At 38.1% G+C, this 21,082-nt stretch overlaps 2 protein-coding genes across 2 annotated transcripts in view; one reads left to right on the forward strand and one right to left on the reverse strand.

Annotated features, from left to right (window-relative positions):
* Positions 1 to 3,391: 3,391 nt before the first annotated feature.
* CCNH (cyclin H) lies at positions 3,392 to 15,930 on the forward strand. Its single transcript, XM_021546210.4, has 9 exons — positions 3,392 to 3,522; positions 3,614 to 3,736; positions 4,902 to 4,975; positions 5,210 to 5,420; positions 5,741 to 5,904; positions 7,639 to 7,709; positions 11,894 to 12,005; positions 12,507 to 12,567; positions 14,259 to 15,930. Exons 1-9 carry the CDS (start codon positions 3,406 to 3,408, stop codon positions 14,301 to 14,303), a joined length of 978 nt encoding a protein of 325 aa, XP_021401885.1. The 5' UTR covers positions 3,392 to 3,405; the 3' UTR covers positions 14,304 to 15,930.
* Positions 15,739 to 21,082, reverse strand: part of RASA1 (RAS p21 protein activator 1) — a 52,698-nt gene continuing 47,354 nt past the window's right edge. Inside the window, exons 22-25 of the mRNA XM_021546209.4 lie at positions 19,415 to 19,503; positions 18,558 to 18,635; positions 17,254 to 17,388; positions 15,739 to 16,602 (exon numbers count right to left, since the gene is read on the reverse strand). Of these exons, the coding sequence (XP_021401884.1) occupies positions 16,519 to 16,602; positions 17,254 to 17,388; positions 18,558 to 18,635; positions 19,415 to 19,503 (386 nt within the window). The 3' untranslated portion in view covers positions 15,739 to 16,518. The remainder of the gene's footprint in view (positions 16,603 to 17,253; positions 17,389 to 18,557; positions 18,636 to 19,414; positions 19,504 to 21,082) is intronic.

The following is a 21,082-nucleotide window of genomic DNA, read 5'->3' on the forward strand; positions in this document are numbered from 1 at the left end:
TCTGCAACATCATCTAAGTTTGACATTGCCTAAATAACGCTGTCCCAAATCCCAAGTCTGGGACCAGATCAATTCATGTTGGAAGCAATGGGGAAAAGGGTCATTGGGGTGGAGTTTTTTATGTCAGTAGAGGCAGGACTGGAGAAAGTGAAGTGCAAGGGCATCTGAGGAGGGGAAGAAAAGACAGAGCCTTTGATGACTGGCATGAAATACCTATGGTGAGCTGAAGACATGGGTGAGAAGAAGAGAAGTAGAAAGCGGAGTTGCAATAGCCCAAGACATATGCAGAGGGGCAATGGAATATTGGGACAGACATCCCTTGTCCATCACTGAACTGTGGAGGCTGGCATCAGAGTGGCGGACCGTGACAATTCAAAGCCTGGCTCTCCAACAATGCTGAACTGTCCAGTGTTCCCTTCTGCTGGCCCACCTCAGAAATGATATCTGTGAGAGCAAAGCCTCTTGTACTCCGCCCAGCCTCCAGCACAGATAGGAATTCTGTGAACTTCTCATTCCTCAGCTTCTCAACTTCAAGAGAATAAGAGCTTCTCTAAACGTCCAGACCAAATAACACATAAAGTTAGTCCTATTACTGAGTTGAGCAACTGATTAATAACTTACATAGCTTCACTTTCCAAAAAACCTTTCAGTTCTTGTAATTATCTTTCTGAATGTCGTAAAAATTTTTATACTCACTCTGCACTTTATTAGTGTATTCTATACCATTCTTTGTAGACCTTATTACTTGCACAAAAATCACATTGCACTATTTCTTCTTTTTACTAACCTATTTGGCTACAAGATAATATACCAAAATTGTGTTGTGGGTAAAGAGAACTATTGTGAGAAAAACAACAGAGAACCAGAAACAGTAAATTTTAGGTTCTGTTCATAGCTTGGTCTCAGACCAAGAACACAAAGGTATTTTATAATTACTTTTCCAGATATGTTATCTAAATCTGCCTTTTTCCACTTTCAGACTGAATTTTAGAATCACTAATAATTCACCATACCAGTTAAAGTTACAGAAGAACTACAATCAGTGAAGTCCGTAGTTGTTTGGTATCCTTAAACCGACATACCTTTGAAGTAAAGATTCTGAAAAGTGAAAGGCATAAAAGAAATGGAGTCTTTAAAAAATAAAAAAAAATCTGCTTTACCCTCTGTACTGCTCTCTTTAGAAATTTTCATTCCTATTCTTACGTTTTACTCTTAGAGTGATGATGTAAAATAATGTATTAACAATAATACTCAGCAAACTGAGTATTAGAATAACATGCACTATTTATGAGTCTCTAATTTGTGAAACTGTCACAATCAGATGCACAACAGCACCCTTTTGGTATTTTTTGTATATATGGCTCTTGGAACTCAGATTTGGTCAGATTTCAAACTGTTTATATGCTGGATGTGCTGATTACTATAATTTAAGGCAAAGTATTGATGGATTCAGACTATGCAGATAATACAGTTATTTCTTGTGTAGTTTAGGGAAAGGACCTTCGTCATGTCAGCTCACAAAGAACCCCTTTGTCACTAAAAAACAGGAAACAAACTCTCTAACCAGTTTTTTGTTAGAAAGCTGATATTTTTCAATATGTTTGGTACATGGGGATAGCTTCACCTAACACATATATCCACTTCCAAAACTTTTCACTATTTATGCACTGTAACAAATAAAGAAATGAATGTTCATTGACTGTAAGTTCCATAATTCTCTTCATTAGTAAGTATTCTATCTCCTATTTGTTTTCTCACGTCTCATGCTAATTAGCCCAGCTCTCCAGTGTTTTTATCTTTTTCCCAAACAGCACATCCAGTACAATTGCTGAACTGAAAGTGATACAAGTCTGTCATGCATTGACTTGGTTAGTTTTTTCTTTATCTTGAGTTTCTGCAAAATGTCCTCGTTGTTCATGAATTTTCCATTACCTGCATCTAGTTTCAACAATAGATGTCTCTGCAAGGCTTTGTTAACATCCTTCCTGGTCTGAGATTATTGAAACATATCAAAGTGTTGATTCACTTGTTTCAGTGAAACTTAAAGTTTCAGTAATTTCCCCAAACCATGTTCCCACAATACCAGCTTATGACAACATTGCTAAATGCCAGCTACAGTGGCATATGACAGAGCGTAAAATTACATTGCTTCAAAATAATTAAAATGATTAATTACAAGAGATAATTAAAATAATCTATTAGAAAAATTATGAGTAAAGTTATATAATTTCCCACACTAGTTGTGGCACGAGGCTTATTAGTCACAGATGTAGAGACTTAAACCCACATTTATCCTTAGTGTTTGTAGTAAGCACTGTATGATACAAAACAAAGCATTAATCGTAGATAGGATTAATGCACAAACACCTGTCCTAAGGTTAAAAGAATTTTTCTCCCACTGCTGCATAAACTCCTTTTAAAAGAATTTATGTTACTTGCTGGGTAACATTTTTAACTACAAGTCCTGTGACTGTCCACACAATTATGTTTTACATACTTTCCTCACATATGTCAAATACAAATATTAGATACTACACTGTAATATCTAAAATTTCTAGCTTAAACATGAAATGCTGCTTCCTTAATAGTATAACTGGATTTTATATATAGTGGTTATTGGGGGAGAGCAGGAGACTACTGAAGGAACTTTACTGAGCAGAATCACAGAATATTCTAACTTGGCAGAGACCCACCACAATCATAAAGTCCAGCTCCTGGGCCTGCACTGTACATCCCAAGAATCACATCACGTGCCTGACAGCTTTGTCCAAACACTTACTGAATCCATCAGACTTGGTGATTAGACCACTTCCCTTGGGAGTTTGTTCCAGTGCCCAATTCCCCTGTCGGTCAAAAACTTTCCTGATATCCAACCTAAACCTCCACTGACTTAACGCTTAACGTCATGCTATTTTCTCGAGTCCTGTCACTGTCACCACAAAGAGATCAGTGTCTGCCCTTCCTCTTCCCTCACAAGGAAGTTGTAAGCTGCAATGAGGTCTCCCTTCAGTCTCCTCTTCTCCAGGCTGAACATTCCAAGTGACCTCAGCTACTCCTCATATAGCTTCCTCTCTAGACCCTTCATCATCCTTGATACTCTATAGTAGCTTAACGTCTGATTTACATTGCGGTGCCCAAAACTGTCCCCAGCACTCGACGTGAGGCTGCACAAGTGCAATGTAAATTTGCAAGTATACATTAATAAAACCGAAAAGGAAACACAAGCATGCAAAAGTTTACAACATACTGTTTTGCCACGGCCCTTCATTAAAAATTAAAAGTTTGTAAAAGGAAACGGAAACATCCCTCTTCCACGAGGAAGTGTTCTACGCCCGCCCCGCCGCGCCCCACACGCTACGACGGATCCCGGCGTGCCGCGCGCGGGTTCGGCCATGTTGTGGGGCCATGTTCCACAGCAGCACGCAGCGCCGGCACTGGCTCTTTCATAGCGAGGAGGAACTGGCGCGGCGCCGCGCTGAGGGGAACCGCCGGGCCCGAGCCAGGGCGGTGGCCAGCGGAAAGGTGCGCAGGGGCTCGGAGGTTGCGGGCGCGGGGCGGAGCGGAGCGGGGAGGCAGGGGCGGCGAACTCAGGCGCGGCTTTGCTTCTCCCAAGGTGCCGGAGGGTGACCCAGTGCTGCTGGAGCCACACGAGGAGCTGGCGCTATGCAAGTACTACGAAAAGAGGCTGCTGGACTTCTGTGCCGCATTCAAGCCCTCGATGCCGCGGTCCGTTGTGGTAAGCGAGGCGAGGAGGAGCCGTAGCCTCGGCCTTCCTTATTCCTTCGCTTGCTGCCTTCTTGGCTTGTTCTTGAGAGCGCGGATATCTTTAAATCTCTTCATCTCTCTTCTCTCCTTCTAGCATTACAGTCTGTGGCAGCTTGTTGTCTTGTTTTCTGACACGTAGAGCCATTTCAAAACCTGATACTTTTCAACGTGATCTTTTGCTTGTGGCTCTTAAACTTGCTTGGGTGACTGAATTGTTTTGCTTCCCCTTAGCAAAGAGTAGAAACAAAATAGTTGTAGATGATTGGTGCTAATGTTTGATGATACAATGAAACAATCTCCCAGTCGCTGAAGGAGACGGTCCCAAATTTGGGCTGTCATTCAGATGTTTCTCTAGCATTAGTGCTTCTCTGACCACAAAATAAGCTGGATCGTGTACTGGGAAAACATTACCCTACAAAGGAAAAACATTACCTTGAACTTAGATGTCTTGAATGCAGAAGACCGTATTTCAGAAGGGAGAAGTGGGGACATAGAGCTGAACAGAGTGAAATTGTGCCTCACTCATTAAGACATTAAGATGTATGATTTACATTGTCCTACATTAGTCCTCACTTTTCCAAGCATGTGTGTTGAGTACTGTGCTTGAGGGTGTCTTTGAAAGGTAACAGTCACTGTCATGGCATGTGAAGCCAGATTGATGTTTGAGAACTAGCTCCTGCAGAGTCTAATTTTGGAAAGCATCGACTTTCATGCTGATAAACATGCTGCAAAATTTACTGATGTAAAAAATCAAATTGTTTCAATTGCTTGCAACTTTGAGGATGATTTTTTTCAGCCTTTGATTTTTAAATTTCATTTTAATACCAGGTTATTTTCATAAAGGGACTCTTGGCTTTTTAGGCATTGTCTTCTAAAACATGTCTAAAAACAAGGAAAATTGTTTTGTATTACAGTTGTAGTATAAGGTTCTTGCAGGCAAAAAAGACTTTGAAGTACTTCATTCCTGTGTGTGTGAAATACTTAATTTCTGGCTGTATGTGTCTTAGTGCCTCAGTGTATCCTGTGTGCCTGTAGCATATATCCAAACTTGCCCGTTTTGGGAGGGGAGTTTCTTTTTATTTTATTTTTTTTTTCTTCATCCATTTTTTTTTACCTCCCTATTTTTTTCTATTTAGGGTACAGCTTGCATGTATTTTAAACGTTTTTACCTCAATAACTCAGTGATGGAGCATCATCCTCGGATAATAATGTGAGTTATCAATACTTCTTTATATTTGTAAAGACGTAAAAAAAAAAAAACTAAGAAAGAAAATCTGAGAACTTAAATAGGAGTAAAGACAAAATATGGTCAGTTTCACTATCTTTTTGCTGTATTCAGAACATATTTAAAAATACACATTTTCTGATCAGAACTTTCAGTAGGAGAATGGATGCTGCATATGTCAATTATTTGCTTTTTTGGGTTTTTTTTTCCCTCCTCAAGGCTAACATGCACATTTTTGGCCTGTAAAGTAGATGAATTTAATGTATCTAGTGCACAGTTTGTTGGTAACCTTCGAGAAAGTCCTCCTGGACAGGAAAAGGCTCTTGAACAAATACTAGAATATGAACTGCTACTTATTCAGCAACTGAACTTCCATCTGATCATCCACAACCCATACAGACCATTTGAGGGATTTCTAATTGATATTAAGGTAATACTCTCCGATATGCTATATGCTTTGTATAGTAAAGTGATACAAGTCTGTCATGCATTGACTTAAAAAACTTAATTTCCTTTTGTGCCTGTGATTTAAAAAATCTAATTTTCATAGTGATAGACAAATACCTGAAAGACAGTTGTCTTACTTGTGGTCTTTAAGTTATTTGGGATATTTTTGGAATAAAAACTTCTACTTTTTAGCTAAAAACTTGCTACTTTTTAGCTATATAAAATACTGTTGAATTGTGTATTCTGAACTCATGAAGAAGAATGACAAACAGCTGCCTTTTTTTCTAAATCATTACTTTTTAGACTCGCTATCCAGTGCTGGAAAATCCTGAAGTTTTAAGGAAAACAGCTGATGACTTCCTTAATCGAGTGGCTCTGACAGATGCGTATCTGCTCTTTACTCCCTCACAGATTGCTCTCACTGCCATATTATCTAGTGGCTCAAGAGCAGGAATTAATATGGAAAGGTAGTATTATTTTCTTATATGTGTGGTTTAAACAATCTGTTTGCTTCTTGTATAAAACTGTTTTGCTTAGACATTCTTAATTACTAGAATTTTGTATTTGTTGATTGCTAGCACTCATCTGTTCTTTATGGTTTAGAATGGAAGTGTTACTGTTCATTTTCACAAATAGGTGATGAAAGCAGTTAGTTGCTGTCTGGTTTTTATATTCCTTTAAAAGAAGTTAAAACCCTGACAGCTTTCCCTTAATTAGAACAGCTTAGGGTTTTCAGACTCAGTTTGAGGGTTAGACAGGGAAGAAAGTGGAAATATGGTAGAAATTGAGAGTCAACTGAAATTACACTGAACTGACAGCTAATGGGCATGCTGTAACATGCTGTGTTTGATTGCTGCAACTGTTCAGTTGCCATGGGTATGCACAAGGGCTAAGGTGTTGCTTTAAATCACTCTTTTCTTTCCCTTCTGTGAAACCCATAAGTACATCTTGCATGTCCTTGCCACTGGTGTTTGCAGAGGTACTGTCAAACACTTTGATATCTTTGTTGAAATGTGTAGTTGGTTTAATTCTCTTTTGGACAAAATGTATGCTTTTGTTCAGATGAACAGCTGAGGTGGTTGCTGCAAGAAACTGTACCTGGCATGTTTTAATAACATGCCTGTGAGCATTTTGCATCTGGAGTCTAACACCTGCTCTAAACCCAAAAAGTTCTTCTGATCTTCCATCTGTTCTAAATGTATGTCAAATCTCTGTAGTTCTAAGATAAGGAGCGTTGGGAGTATTCTTTACAGGATTCACTGTCTTCTAAGAATTGTATAAAAACATTCAGGTGCTTACTTCTACTTGAAATTTGATCTCATTTTTAGATCTGTATTCTGTACTGCTTGTGCCAAAATTCAGAAAACCATGCTTGCAAAAAGAATGAAAATAATTTATAGCTAATGTGGAATTCAAGGTGTCTGAACTTTGTTGTCATGTTCAGGAAGAATTCAAGTCTTTGCTACCTGTCTGCACCATACAATTGTATGTACCTTGCCATTTACTGTTTGTGAGTTTTTGCTGCAGACATGAGAGAAGCTGATGATGCAGCTGACGGTCTGTGTATCTGTGATCAGGTGGAGCTGCAAAGGTGGTACAGAACACGTGAAAATTGGAAAACCCATTGCTCTCATGGGGGAAGGGATGGAACTCTTTGGTTGTTGTGGGTGTGAGTGAGGAGGATTGTTCGTGTCTGTTTTATCCAGGCAATGTGCATTTGTGTTCTTAGTAAAGAGAAGTTTCATCTGGTTGGGAAGAGGAAGGAACCCGTAGGCTCAGGCAAGACAGTGTTTAGTAATAGCTTTCAGCTGCCAAAAGAAGCAGGCCTGTCTTGCAAGCTCTGCTGTTGGTTAGTCTGAAAACCACTGTAGTGCTTGCTTGTCTTGTAGGCATACTGTACAATAGTATGATGTGTCATAAAGTCATAAATGTAATTTGACTTAGCTCCATGAGGATTAGAAATACCTAATTTGGCAGTGGCATTTCTACATGACTGGAGGAATATTTTTGTCACCTTCTTACAGTGACAGATTAGCTTTTTTATTACTTTATAGCACTTAAGTAAACAAAGTGTTCTTACTTATCTAATTATAAAGCTCTAGGAGATGTTCATTATAAATAATACACTCTTACTAATCACAGATGATTACCATAAATTATTATGACACTTTAAAAATTTATTTTTCAATGTCTCTTTTTAGCTATTTATCAGAAAGTCTTAAGCTGAAAAAAGACAGATCAACCTTATCCCGATTACTGGATGACATGAAATGTAAGTAAACACTGGAAAAGTATATTAAAGAATATATCAAAACAAGGAAGAACCATCTTTTTCCATATTACAAAAGCTTTAGATAGTTTTGCTTCAGATAGCTCTCTTCACCTTAAGACAGGCATAAGTAAACTGCAGACAGAATGAACTACCCAGCATGTAGATGGAGGAGGAAAAAAGACTGAAACAAAACGAACAAATAAATTAAACAAATGAACATGAACAAAAATAAATAAATGACCAGGCAGAGGAGCTGCGTGATGCTTTCAGAATGTAAGTGCTAGCTAGAGTCAAGGTGCTAGCAGCTGATTCAAAAGTGAGAAAACTATTATATAACAGTATCAGTAGGACAGAACTAAATTGCTTATTATGTCACCATATCTTAAACATTACAGCTTCAGGCAAAGTCTGCATGTAATTACTACCACCAGAAGGTACGTTTTGTAAGCTAAATGACTAATGTGATATGCCAGTTTTACACTGCACATTTGTTTTGCGTCTATGTTTCAGAAGATGCTTAGCTTCACTAGTGTGAGAAATATCTGTGTATATATTTTTCAAATATTAAGAATACTACCATGGTTTAGCTAAGCTAAAAGGGAGTATAGTACACTGATTATTACCTGCTTGTATTTAAATGAAAAGGTTGTGATATGAAATTCCCAGTAAGTAATCAGGTACTGAATGCATTAAGTTAATGCATGCACTTAAAATGGGAGTGATGGCAGTAAAACTAGGCTGGCTGACATGAGCAGTGAATGCACCATACAAGTATCCATGGTCTACCAATTCAATTTACCTTTAATTTATAATATTTAAGATGTCCTTTACTTTCTGGTCTCCTAACAAATCAAGTCTTCAGACTTCCATTGCTGAGGTAGAAGGGAATGCTGGGATCACTTACTCTTCACTTCAGTTGTTGTGGATGCTAGCTTTAGCCCAGAGGCAACTCTTCCATAAACATAAGACGGTTGGAAGGAAATTTTTCAAACAATTTGTAAATTACTTCTACAGAGTACTGGTGATAGAGAAAAAGACTCATAAATTTAATTTGCACTATTAGAAAGACTGGAACTGGATTTTTTTTAGGACAGCAAGTACAAGGTTGATTGCAAAAAATACCTGTGTATTTTGAAGCTTGTTAGCAGAGTAATGTAAACCCTGCCTTAAGGAAATCCAAAGTCAGTGATCCTGGAGACTTGTTTCAGTGTAGTTATAATAAGGAAAGGAAGGATGAACTGTTGGTTGAAGCCTGATTATGACATAAGCAATAATCAGCCACACGGGAGACTGGATAAGCTTATGTGAGTATCAAGTGTGGTGGTTGACCCCAGCTTGATGCCAAGTGACCACCAAAGTTGCCAAGTGACCACCAAAGTCACCCTGTCACTGATCTCTTGTCATGGTTTGACACTGGTATGTTAGTGCTTTTATGAAAATGCAACCCCCCAAATGATTGCTGTGAGATACGATTAGGAACATAGTAGAGTAGGCTCAAGCTTAATAACAAAGGAAAAACTTCATTAAATTACTACTACTGTAAAAGGAAAAAAAAAGAAGAAAAAAAACCACACATTAAATTTAAAATGAAAACTTTCTAAAACATTCTTCTTCCTCCCCCCACAATTCTAACAAACTACAGTGAGACACAACTTGGACTTCTAATCAGGTCTTTCCTTTTCAGATAATCAGTATTCAGTTTATCGAGGGAGAGAGAAGTCTTTCTTGTGTCACAGACTCTCTAAGATACACAGCTGTTACTCCTTGTGTTTCTGTGTTAAATATGGCACTGCCCGGAGAAAATTTGTTATGGTGACACTCTCCTTTCCATGCACAATGTTCTCACTATAGTGCATGGACAGGGTGCTTTTAGGATTTTTTTTCAAGGATGCTTTCCTAAGAGGAAAAAAAGAAAACAACAGTTCAGTTTTTCATTTTTGGGACCGCAGTCCCCCCCACTTCCCCCTGGGACCGAGGGTCTAAGAACAGAGATCTTCTTCTTTTTCTTATTTTTTGAAGATGGGAGTATTACCACAAGTCTCTTTTAACTTTTTTCTGTTCACTCTACTCTTGTCTTATCTGTTAAGGCAGATCTCATGGCTCACTGTGTATCTTCTTAAAATACAGTTTTTCTTTTAGAGGAGAAACTGTTTCAGTCTATGTTTAACAAGAAATAGTTCAGCTGAAAGCTACGTTATAATTTTTTCTCCTAACTTTCTTTTCTCAACATTTCAGGTTTTAGGCTGTCTTTTTTTTTCCTCTTTCAAACTGAGGAGGAGTTATATTTCATAAAGCTTTCATTTTTCAAGAGACTTAAAAGTCTCAAATTCTCTAGACACCAGACTCTACCTAAACCTCCAACTCCCACACTAAAGACCTTACCCCCCTTTCCTCCTCTATGAGAGTACTACCAGCACTGTCACTATCTTTTTCTCTCTCTCTCCAGAGAGACTCTAAAGAGAAAACACAAACATCCCAAATTTTCTCCACCCTTGCATCTGCAGGGAGCCGGAGCTAGTCCTAGTCTACTTACTCTTCAGCCTACTTTAACTTCCCCTCCCCCACCCAGCCACGGGCTGGGCAGGGGAGAATCTATACTCTCTAATAAATAAAACTAAAAAGAACTAGTTCTCGTGAAAGAGAACTTCTATGTTCTCAGAAATGTATGTAGCCTTTAATTAACCAGCCTAAGTGCCAATGTCTAACTACTGATTAGTTTAACGCTCTTCCTTCTGAAAAAAAAAAATTCTGTGTCAAACCACAACACCTCCCTAGCTGGGCAAGGGAGAGAAAAGAAAATCACAAGTTCATGGGCTAAGGTGAGAGCAGGGAGACGTCACTCACCAGTCACTGTCATGGGCAAAACAGACAAAACTGGGGGCAATTAAATGATCACCAAGCAAATCAGAGTAGGGTAATGAGAAGTGAAAACCAAATCTTAAAAAGTCCTTTGCCCCATCCCTCCCTTCTTCCTGGATTCAGTTTCACTCTTGAATTCTCTCCCTCCAGTGCAGGGGGTCTGTAGTCAGCTTACCGTATGTTTCTGTTGCTCCTTCCTCCTCACATTCTTCCCTTGCTGCAGTGTACAGTCCCTCCCACAGAGACAATCTACAAATTTTTACAACATGAGTCCTCATGCTACAGTTCTTCATTAACTGCTCTAATGTGGGTCCATTACATGGGATGCAGCCCTTCAGGAATAGGCTGCTTCAGTGCCGGTCTCTGATGGGGTCACAAATCTTGTTAGCGTAGGTTTCTCTTCTGTACATGATATGGTACATAGCATGGTATTCCCAAGGGGTCACAGCCTCCTTTGGGCACACCTATCTGCTCCAAAGTCACCTCCTGTACAGGCTGCAGGTGCATCTGCATACTTCATACTCCTGTTGTCTTCCATGTAGGGGCACAGCTGCTTCCCCATGGTGTGCACCAGGAGCTGCAGGGGAATCTGTTCAAGTGCCTGGAGCACTTCCTTCTTAATGTTTCTCCCTGACCCTGGTAGATTCAGGGTGTAGATGTCCTCATATATTCTCATCCTTCTTTCCAGCAGCCATTAGTGTTGCACCGGCATTGGGATTTTGTCCTTTAAATTTGTTATCACAGATGTACATCGACTGTCACTTAATACATTTGGCCTTGTGACGTTCCCCCCCTCACACAGCCCCCTGATTTATCAGGCTAGCCCAGAGATCCAAGGCTTTGAGGGGAGGAATACCAGGAGATGGCAAAGATTCCCAAAAGAGGCTCTTACCCTGAGATATGTTGGTGCAGCTCTCTTTATTCTGTGATGTCCCAGGGGAGAGCGGGGCAAAAGAGAACGAACAGGAAATGTCAGGGGTCTATATAGACTTTGGACAGGGTGGGCTTCTCTGGCTCTCCACCAACCCCGTTGGGGCAGGAAGGAGGGGTCCAGGGTTATCTTGATCAGAGTCACAGGGTCCTGGGGAACGGGGTACAGAGTGCCCATGAGCTCACTGTAACAGCCTTGGCCAGTGGAGGATACATCTTGAAGCCATCTGGCATTGCCTCTGTTGTGCATGGGGGAAGCCCCCAGCAGCATCTCACAGAAGCCACCCCTATAGGCCCCCCAGTACCCCCACTACCAACATCTTGCCATGCAGACCCAACACAAGGACAGAGCAGAAATTATCTGTGTGCTTACAGCTGTGTTGTTCCTATTTTAGGCATGAAAAATCTCATAAAAAAATATGAACTGCCAAGGCCTGAAGAGGTTGCTGCTCTAAAACAGAAGTTAGAGAAGTGTCACAGCTTGGACCTGTCATTTAATACAAACCTGTAGGTATATCTTGCATGTGGTAAACTTTGGCCTTTTTATTGGCATAGGAACATTAATATTTTTTTACCTGTGTGAGTGATGGAAAATGAAAAGCCTTAAATGTTCACACAGTGTTTGCCTGCTTGCTATATGTACAGGAAGCTGAGATCAAAGACTCAAAGTAGTGCTCTCACTAATATATAAACAGGTTCTTTTGTGCTGATCTGCAAGGCAAGTTGATTAGTTTGTAAAACTGGAATAGGTGGATTCTAAGGTGTGACCACTTGATGTTGTATGTGATGAGAACTTGAAAATCAGGTGATTAAAACAAGAATGTTGTAAAGGCTTAATGTTTTCTTAAGAACTATGTGGATGGCATAGGGAACTTCCAGCAAGCTGCATGCTGAGGCTTTGATAGTTTTTTTATGGAATAGGTATGTCCATAATGTAATCTTGGGGTCAAATAAAGAGAGTCTTAAGTTATAAAAATACCTAAGCATTTCATTTTTCTTCTGGATTAGGAAGAAGAGGAAAGGCTATGAAGATGATGAATATGTCACAAAGAAATGTAAAATGGATGAGGTTAGTAAACCCATTGTACAAATTTTTCCTGTTTTTTTTCACTCTTAATGCCAAGACAAAAGTGACACAGCTACCAAGATAAATTTATGCATCTGTAATATAAGTTTACTTGTTGCTCACAAGTAAAACTGACTGAACCTTTTTCAACTTTTTTTTTTTTCACTTTAAATGAGCCAGATTTTATACCTGACTGCACTTGGAAATGCGGTCAAGGGTGTTCTTGAACACTCCTGTATTTGTGGAAAGGGGAATGAACACGCAGACCATGCTCCTGTTGTTTCTTGTGCTTTGAAAGTTTTTATTTACTTTATTTGGTTTCTTGCTCAAAGTGGTGTAGAGTGTTGAACTAAATTTATGTCAGACAATTTGATAACAAGGCTGCGTGAATTACAGATGGGTTGCTAATACTTTGCGTTTTAAGACCAAGTATAAATAAGGTGGAGATAATACTGTTTGTATTTGTTGAGTCACCCTCATCAGTTTAAGGCTGTCCTTCACATCTGAGATGAACACCTTCCAGAGCTTTTGTCTGGACAATAGAAAGGAAATTGGAGATCCAGAGTCCATGCTGGCAGAGGTGTAGAACCTTTTAACTGGACTAATTTTGATACTAAATAGTCTAAGACACACTAAGTGTGGCATTTAGAAGAATATGCTAACATCTAAAGAGGGTCACCTATCAAAATCTGAAGATAAAAGACAAGATTTGTGTCTTGTTGTTAGAGATTATCATAGCAGGTTGATGCTATATTAGATTATAAAACATTATTTCAACAAGATTATAAAATAGGTATTGGAAGTATAGTTAACAAAATGGGACCTTGAACTTTTTATAATTTTATTGCTGAAAAAACTTTTAATAAAGTTTTCATTCCAAATGCGTCTTCAAAAGTATACTAAAACTGGCAACTCCATAAAACAGGCACTTGGAAAACTTTTCACTTTATGACAGAATGTCTTAGAACTAACACGTCCACGTGAGCTTTGGAGGTTTCACTTGTTCCCTGTCCCAGTTTAATTTGTACTAGTTATTCTGCAATGGTCTGAGGCAGCTTTGATTTTGGAGCTTCTTTTTAATTAATATCTGTAATTATTTTCCAAAGTAGTAACCTGATAGGATATTCACATAGCCTTCAGCACTTCATGACTGACTTTTGTGCAGTTCCAAAGGTCATGAAACTCATGATTTTTCATTGCTAATATATCTGAATTGGGTTTCTACTTGTGTAATTTCACTTCTGAGTAATATCCACATGATAGAGCAGATCTTAGCCAGGACATTCAGGAGAAAGTGTGCTTAAGTTTTGAAAGCTTACAGAGTGTGCAAACTGCTCATACCCTATTAATGGTTTTATTAATCCTGTAGTTAGCTGTAGTCTACAAAGCCATGAAAAGCATAAGACATTAGTAGAAGGTGTAGTATGAGCTATTTTGGAAATCTCTACATAGTTATCCAACATAAAGCTCATACTTCTTTATCTCAGGTGCTGAAAGGGGCTACTAACATGACTCTGTGTCCATGACTGTAAGCATAGGTATGGATAACTAGCTTTATAGTTAAAGGCCTGACTTGCCCCAATTTAAAATATTTTTTTAGTCTTCTATTCATGGAATTTCTCTGTAAGTTCTTAAAGCCAGACCATAAGGAGCACATCACCACACAATGTCGCTGTGTTTTTTCCTTCTGTTAGGAAGAGTGGACTGATGATGATCTTGTGGATTCAACATTACATTGAAGGAAGATGAACTCCTACCACTGCAGGAACAACTCTCTGATGTCAGGTGTGACTGTCTGTCACAGGTTCCTTATTCTGTGTCTTAAGGTCTTTGTGCTTTTAGTTCTTACCTTGGCAGTAAAGCTTTCTACTTTCCTAAAATAATAAGTTGTGGTTTCATTAAACCCTCATCCATTAGAAGTCCAACACTAGCAAGATTTGTTTCAAGAAATCTGGCCCTTGTTTTTGGTTCAGAAACAGTTTGATGTGGCTGCAGTGTAGTGCTATGAGCACCAGCTGATTTATTCCCTTTTCATACATGCAGTTAGAGCTTTACAAGTACACACACACCTACATGCACCTTTGGGTATTGCCTAGTTTCAGTATCTTTGCTGAATTTTGTGTGCAACAGCTAAATTAGGTAGGCAGCTCTGTCTTCCAGTTTGTATTTTTACCATGTATTGCCTGTACCAAAACAACCAAATCCACAAAATAATTCCTTTTACATGCTCTTAAGGATCTAAGTAGGAGACACTGAAAGGTTAATTACTTAATCTCTGAGATGCAGTTTAATATAGACTTGACATGGTTATGGGACAATCTAAGAAAAGACTTCTCTTGTAACAAGGTGTTGCAAACACATATATTGTCACTATGAAGGAGCATGACGTGTCTGCCCAGTGCCATACATGTGAGCTTTCACCTTCAAAAAGCTGTTCCAGCTGGAGACCAGGGCAACACAGCAAGAGCCACTTAATATTACAGCAAAGGTGCAAAAGCAAAGTCTCTGATTTTATGTGACACTGATTTGGCAGTTCTGATAGACAGGAAAAACTCTCTAGGTGTTGTAAAGGTTTACAACAGTGTTTGTATGATAAAATTATTTAAGTGGTTATCTCATTAATCCTGTCAGTGTATCCTTTTATTCCCTATTATATCACTGCCTAGAACATAACACACAGTGATGATTAAATACCCTTCAAATCAACAGCACATTTTACTTCTCATTTTTTTTAACAGTTTATGGCAGTGCAGTGGGCATGAACACTGTCTACTAGACAGGGTTGGTCCAGGCCTCATCCAATGTCACCTTCAAAACTTCCTGGGATTGGGGCATCTCTGGTTCTCTGCCAGTGCCCCACCCCACTCATAGGGAAGAATTTCTTTTTATTAAATCTCAACCTGTGTAAGGAACTTTAACATCTGTTTTCTCACACAGAGATGTACAAATTAAGGTATAGGGACAAGGTAATGCTGTCTGGGGACTCATGCTCAAGAAGACACATTGTAAACACTGCAAAGTATGCCACCAGTTCAGACACTAAAAAATTTCCAGAGCAGCCACTCAGCCAGTTTCCACAGAGTTATAAATATGCAGCTTGATTTATTTTAAAAACTTTTCATTTATAAAAATATTTATGCTATACTTCCAGTACAAAAAAGACCAAACAATACCTATTTTATAAAATGGTTTAATGAATGCATGCATGTCTGATATAATGATCAATAAATTTACTGATTTTAAATTATTTACTGTTGTAAACATTTTACAAAAGCATTGTGATTTATCTGGATATACAGTTCTTGATGGAAGAACTATTCAGACTGAATCAGTGGCACATCAAAAAAATAAAGCTGACAAGACCCATTCTCCATATTCTCTTTCAACATTATTCCAGCATGGTATAAAACGTGTACAGTAAAGGTTGTTCCTACTATAACATCAAATTCTGGAAACTGTAAATATAAAAGTGGTTGAAACAGTCAAAAGTCATAATTATTGTAACTAGTCAGAAATTACAGTAAGAAATGTTATCCAGTTAGTTAGAGGTGGCTGTCAGAACAACACTTTTCATCTCATGACAGTTGATAATTCTTTTGCAATCAGACAGCAAAAACTTTGGCAATCAGAGATGCTGAAAATTTCCAAGTCCTAGACACAGTCACAGCATTTTCTCTTCCGAAGGTGAACTGTACACCAAGGCTCAGAGGTTGTGAAATTTCATTGTTTCCAAGTGGAAAAAAAAAAGTGCAAATGTCCTGCACAGATAGCTTAACAAAAGCTGCTGGTGCAATCATTCACCAACAGGATCTTTGTTTTCTTTTTGCATAGTTCACACATCACTGGGAATGTGACAGGGTGTGCTATTTTTGGCAAGAGCAAGAAAGAAGTGATACTGGTGAGAGTTGCCATGTTGGGCATGCTGGATTCATGCAGAATTCAGGTAGAGAGCTGCTACCTGATGTTGTTAGATACCGAATACTGATTTTGTTTTTGTTGTAGCAGTTCAGTAATGGCCAAAAGCTTCTTAAGAACGTGCTGTAAAAGAGAGTGAATCAGTAAAAATACATATTAGCTACTGGAGACAGAAAAGGCTTTCTTGAGCAGCATTTTCAGCATCAGCCTATCAGACCTGCAACTTGAAGTTTAAATATATTACTAAAAAGAGAAAATTTCTGATTTCCTAGCCAATAAGGGTAATCTTAAAACGATGGTATGGACTTTGCCTATCCTCCCATGGATCTTCTTGGTTCTTTGTGATAACAGGAAGGCAGAGGAAGTGTTCACCTAACACACTGTTAAAATTTGCTAGCAGAGTTTTCCAAGCATACAAGTGTACTGGCAAACCAGTAAGCAGAAACGAGATACTAATAAAAAGCTAAAGAAAGTGAATTTTGTTCTCAACTGAATAAAAATCCAGACCTGAAAACTAAGGCTCAGAGAGTCTGTCAGGAGACAGTAATTTACTGGGTTTAAGGCTTCCTCTAGAAACTTAAAAAGCACCCAAATCTAGTTGGTTTTGTTGCATGGGGGAACAAAACTATGGATTAAGTATTTCCTTCACAGCTAATAACCCCCTAGTGAAATACAGTGTCAGTCATACTGCTACAGAAATACCACAAAAGAATCCCAGTATTGAGGAGTAATTCAGGACACAGCACCCTCTACCTGTGATTTCTGTTAACTCACCTGCATCACTCCTCGCTCGTTGCTGAGTGTCCGGAGCTCATCCGAGTGTGCCACACAGATCTCATGCAAAGCTGCCAGGTCACGGGAGAGGTCAGTTCGAGAGTGCTCTGCCGTCTCTGGAAGCTCAGGAACATTCTCCAATAAAGAAGAAGACAGCAGATTTAGGGTGCCAAGACCAACTTCAATCTTACTAAACTTCCAGTCCACCTTTCTATTATTAATGATCTAATTTTCTCCTCTTCACAGGCAAGTGTTTTGTGAGTATACTGCAATTTGTAGTGCTAGAAGGATTCTTACTACAAGATCTAGTACCTTTCAGCTGACCAGAAACCTATAGCATTTCAAGACTCAAACCCTCTAAATGAAGGGGAAATCCATCCATTAGGAGTTTTTCTTATCTAAATGAAAGAAAATCAACAAATTCAGCAAAATCTGCTGTTACCTATCAAGTAACTCATTAAACTGATGATAAACCAGTAATGCTGCAATTAAAACAGCAGAATAATCCAACAGGTGTTTTCAAACCAACAGTTACCAGAGACCTCATGTAAAATCTATAATTTAAAGAAAACTGATGTAACATAATACGCAGAAGTTGCAATTTAATCAGAAAAGGATGACATCTGGAACCTACTCCAATGCCACACTTTCCAAGTATTCTGAGATGGTTTTTAGGACACTTCTAAAGGATTAATCCAGGATGCCTAGCATGTTTTTTTTGTCTCACTTTTTAAAATGAATTATAGCATTTTAAATGGATATATATAAAACATGATGACCTAACTCCTGGTACAGCAGTCACACATACACAAAATAGTCAAGCTTTATAAGGCCACAGTGACAGCATTTCACTTTCAAACTACAGTATGTAGAATGCACACAGTGAAGCTTTTGCCAGTGCTAACTGAAATTCAACCTAGTATCGCTGAAAGAAAAATTACTTTAAATCTCTGGTCAAAACCATGTGACAAGTTATACATAAAAACTTCTGATTTAAAAACATATTTGTGAAAGGTTTGTATTTTTGCCTTATATTTGTAATCTTATAGCTATAGAACCTATTTCAGCTTCTCACATTTACAGAGGTACTAATTTAATAAAGTCTTAAGAAGATACTTGATGGTTTTAATTCCATATGAGAGACCAGCAATTTTTAAATAAGTATTAAAAAAAAGTACTCAGATAAAAGCATTCAAAATTATGTGGCAGCTGATGCCCTGCTGAGCTACTTAATAAGAAGTGTAAAACATTTTAATTTACAATTTTGCTATGTAACTTCAGCAAATACTTTTTTAACCACTTACCCCAAGCTCATCCAAGAACATGATCATGCGATGTTTGTTGCTCTTGATGAATGGATTTACCCCTTCCATATATGGCTCCTAGTAATTTTTAAAAGTATTCATTAACAAATCAGTGCCAAGATAATTGTCATATCTGAGGTGAACACAGTGCAGTCAGGCAAATGACACTGCAAAATGAATATGTAAATGGGAGTAATATTATCTTTTTTACAAGTGTATTTCTAATGTCTGGTCTGCAGCCAGTCAAAAGACTAAGGAATCTGGTTTTCCTGTATTCAGGAGACAGACAGCCTGTGATTCAGAATTTTTCTTACACATGCATACAAATGCATCAAGGTGAGTGTTTCTAAATATCTGCTTGCAGAGAACAGATACTCTCTGTTCAGAGGTATCATCAGGAACAAATTCCTTCTTTCCTGTTTTGTCATTAACTCTTACATTCCAAGTTCTGTGCTTCAGAGAAACAATCTTCTTACACCAGCCTGAAGTCATGTTAATTATGCTTAAGTCAACAGATGTATTTTTAGCCTGGAAATTGAGACCAGTCACTGCTGGCATTCTCGTAGTGTTTTAATAGAAACTTTTATTGAAAGCTTGGGCTTATTAGTGCAATAAGTACACTTGACTTACCGCTTTCATTATGTCTAGCATTATGATAATATAAACAGGAGAGCTTTGAATGCTCTACCACAGAAAACATCAATCTAACAAGTGATAAATGCAGGGTAAAAGAAAGTCATAGGTTCTGCATGAGAAAATAGCAACAAATTTTTTGCATGCATTGAACAGGACCATATGAAAGGTGTACTGGAAGCACAATTCTCTGTAGGTTGTTCTCTATGTAAAATTATATTCACCTTAGCTCCAAATTCAACCAGATTTGCTAAATTCTGCACAGATTTAGCGACCAGTGTCAGTGTTCTTGCAGCAGTGGGGGAAGGAGAATCTGGCAGGAATGCAAAGTAGAGAGTCAGTGGCCATTACATTTAAATTAACAGCAGTCACATTAAAATAAAGTTTTTTCCCATTAATACTTTATTAATTTTTTAAATATAAAACAACTGCATGTGAAAGAAGTCACTTGGTAAAGTTAAATATATTGCTTTTCTTAATCTGATCATCTTATTTTCTGTAAAAGTAGCACACAGAACAATAAGGCAAAATAAATGTTACTAAGAGTTAGTGAAATGATAACAATTTGCTCAAAACTTGAGGAGTTTTCTTGATAAGAAGATTACTTGTTAAAACCTTTGAAATTAAAAAAAAGAAATGTACATTTTCCTTATCTGCTTATACTCACATAAGTGGGCACTGACAAGTTATTTAAGTTACTGGCAGCAGGAAAACAAAGTGAATGTTACATGCAGTCATAGCCTGCATTTCCATGAAACTTCAGTCTGTAATGACTGTGACTATAAACACATCACATTAACCACTGAAGTCAGTTAGAACTTCCTTTTCCAACAAGTGATGTTGGAAAAGGAAAATTACTTTTCTCTCCAGTTAAGGTAAATGGCCTGGTTGTAAACATTCCACTGACAGGGTTTGAGGGTTATATGGTCTGTAAGTTGCCCTTAGCAGTAGTCAAGAATGGTACCCTACTAGAGGGAGGTAACTCAGCAGGATTGTAATGGTTAAGCTCAAAAGGTATTACTCAAATTTTTAAGTAGTTCTTCACAGCTGAGGTCACTGAGTCACAGTGCAACCCAAGTTAGGAGGTACCTAACTTGCAAACTGCCCAAAGATAATAAAATGCCAAAGAAATAATCACTTGTTCCAGGCCATGTTTCTCAAATGCTTTCTCCAAAGCATGTACAGAAATGATTACTGTGTGAGAGAAAGGAACTTCGTTTGACACAGTTCTTCTCATTTAGTAGTTTAAAGACTGATGATAGAAAAACAAGCCACATTGTCTTAAAAACTGTCTTTGAATAAAGAAAAAAGCTCTTTTGAACCAGATTTTTTTTATTTTTTCCAGTATTTCCTATTTTTCAGCCTTTCTGAAGACCATCCCTCTCTCATCTTTAAGATAGTATATCTAAGATCAACTGCATTTAATGAGTCACAACACCATTCTAATGGCTGGAAGCCATCTAAGCAGGACATTCAAACAAATTGTTCAAAAAAAAATTTCTAGGTGCACAAATGCATTCCAAGCTCTGTAGACACATACCAACTTTATATATCTTGTACATTTCAGAGATACCACTGAATTCAGCTATTAACTCTGGCATTGCACTGTATTGAAAGTGACATCTGAAATTCCTGTAATTACATTTCTCACAGTGCTGAAATATATTAAACAATGCTAGACTTGACTAAAAATTTTATTACTAAATATCACAATGGATGTTTTTTGGACTTTAAAATTATATTGGGGATATCCACAATCAAGCCTTTGAGGGTGAAAAGCATATGACCTAAGAAGAAGTTAGCCGAATGACATAGATAAGTTGACTTGAAATATAGCACTCAAAAAAAACTTCCTATTTTGCTACATTAGATACTACAGTGATTTCATGTCT

This window comes from Lonchura striata, chromosome Z (assembly GCF_050655825.1).
Source record: "Lonchura striata isolate lonStrDom1 chromosome Z, ASM5065582v1, whole genome shotgun sequence".
Taxonomy (NCBI): Eukaryota; Metazoa; Chordata; class Aves; order Passeriformes; family Estrildidae; genus Lonchura; species Lonchura striata.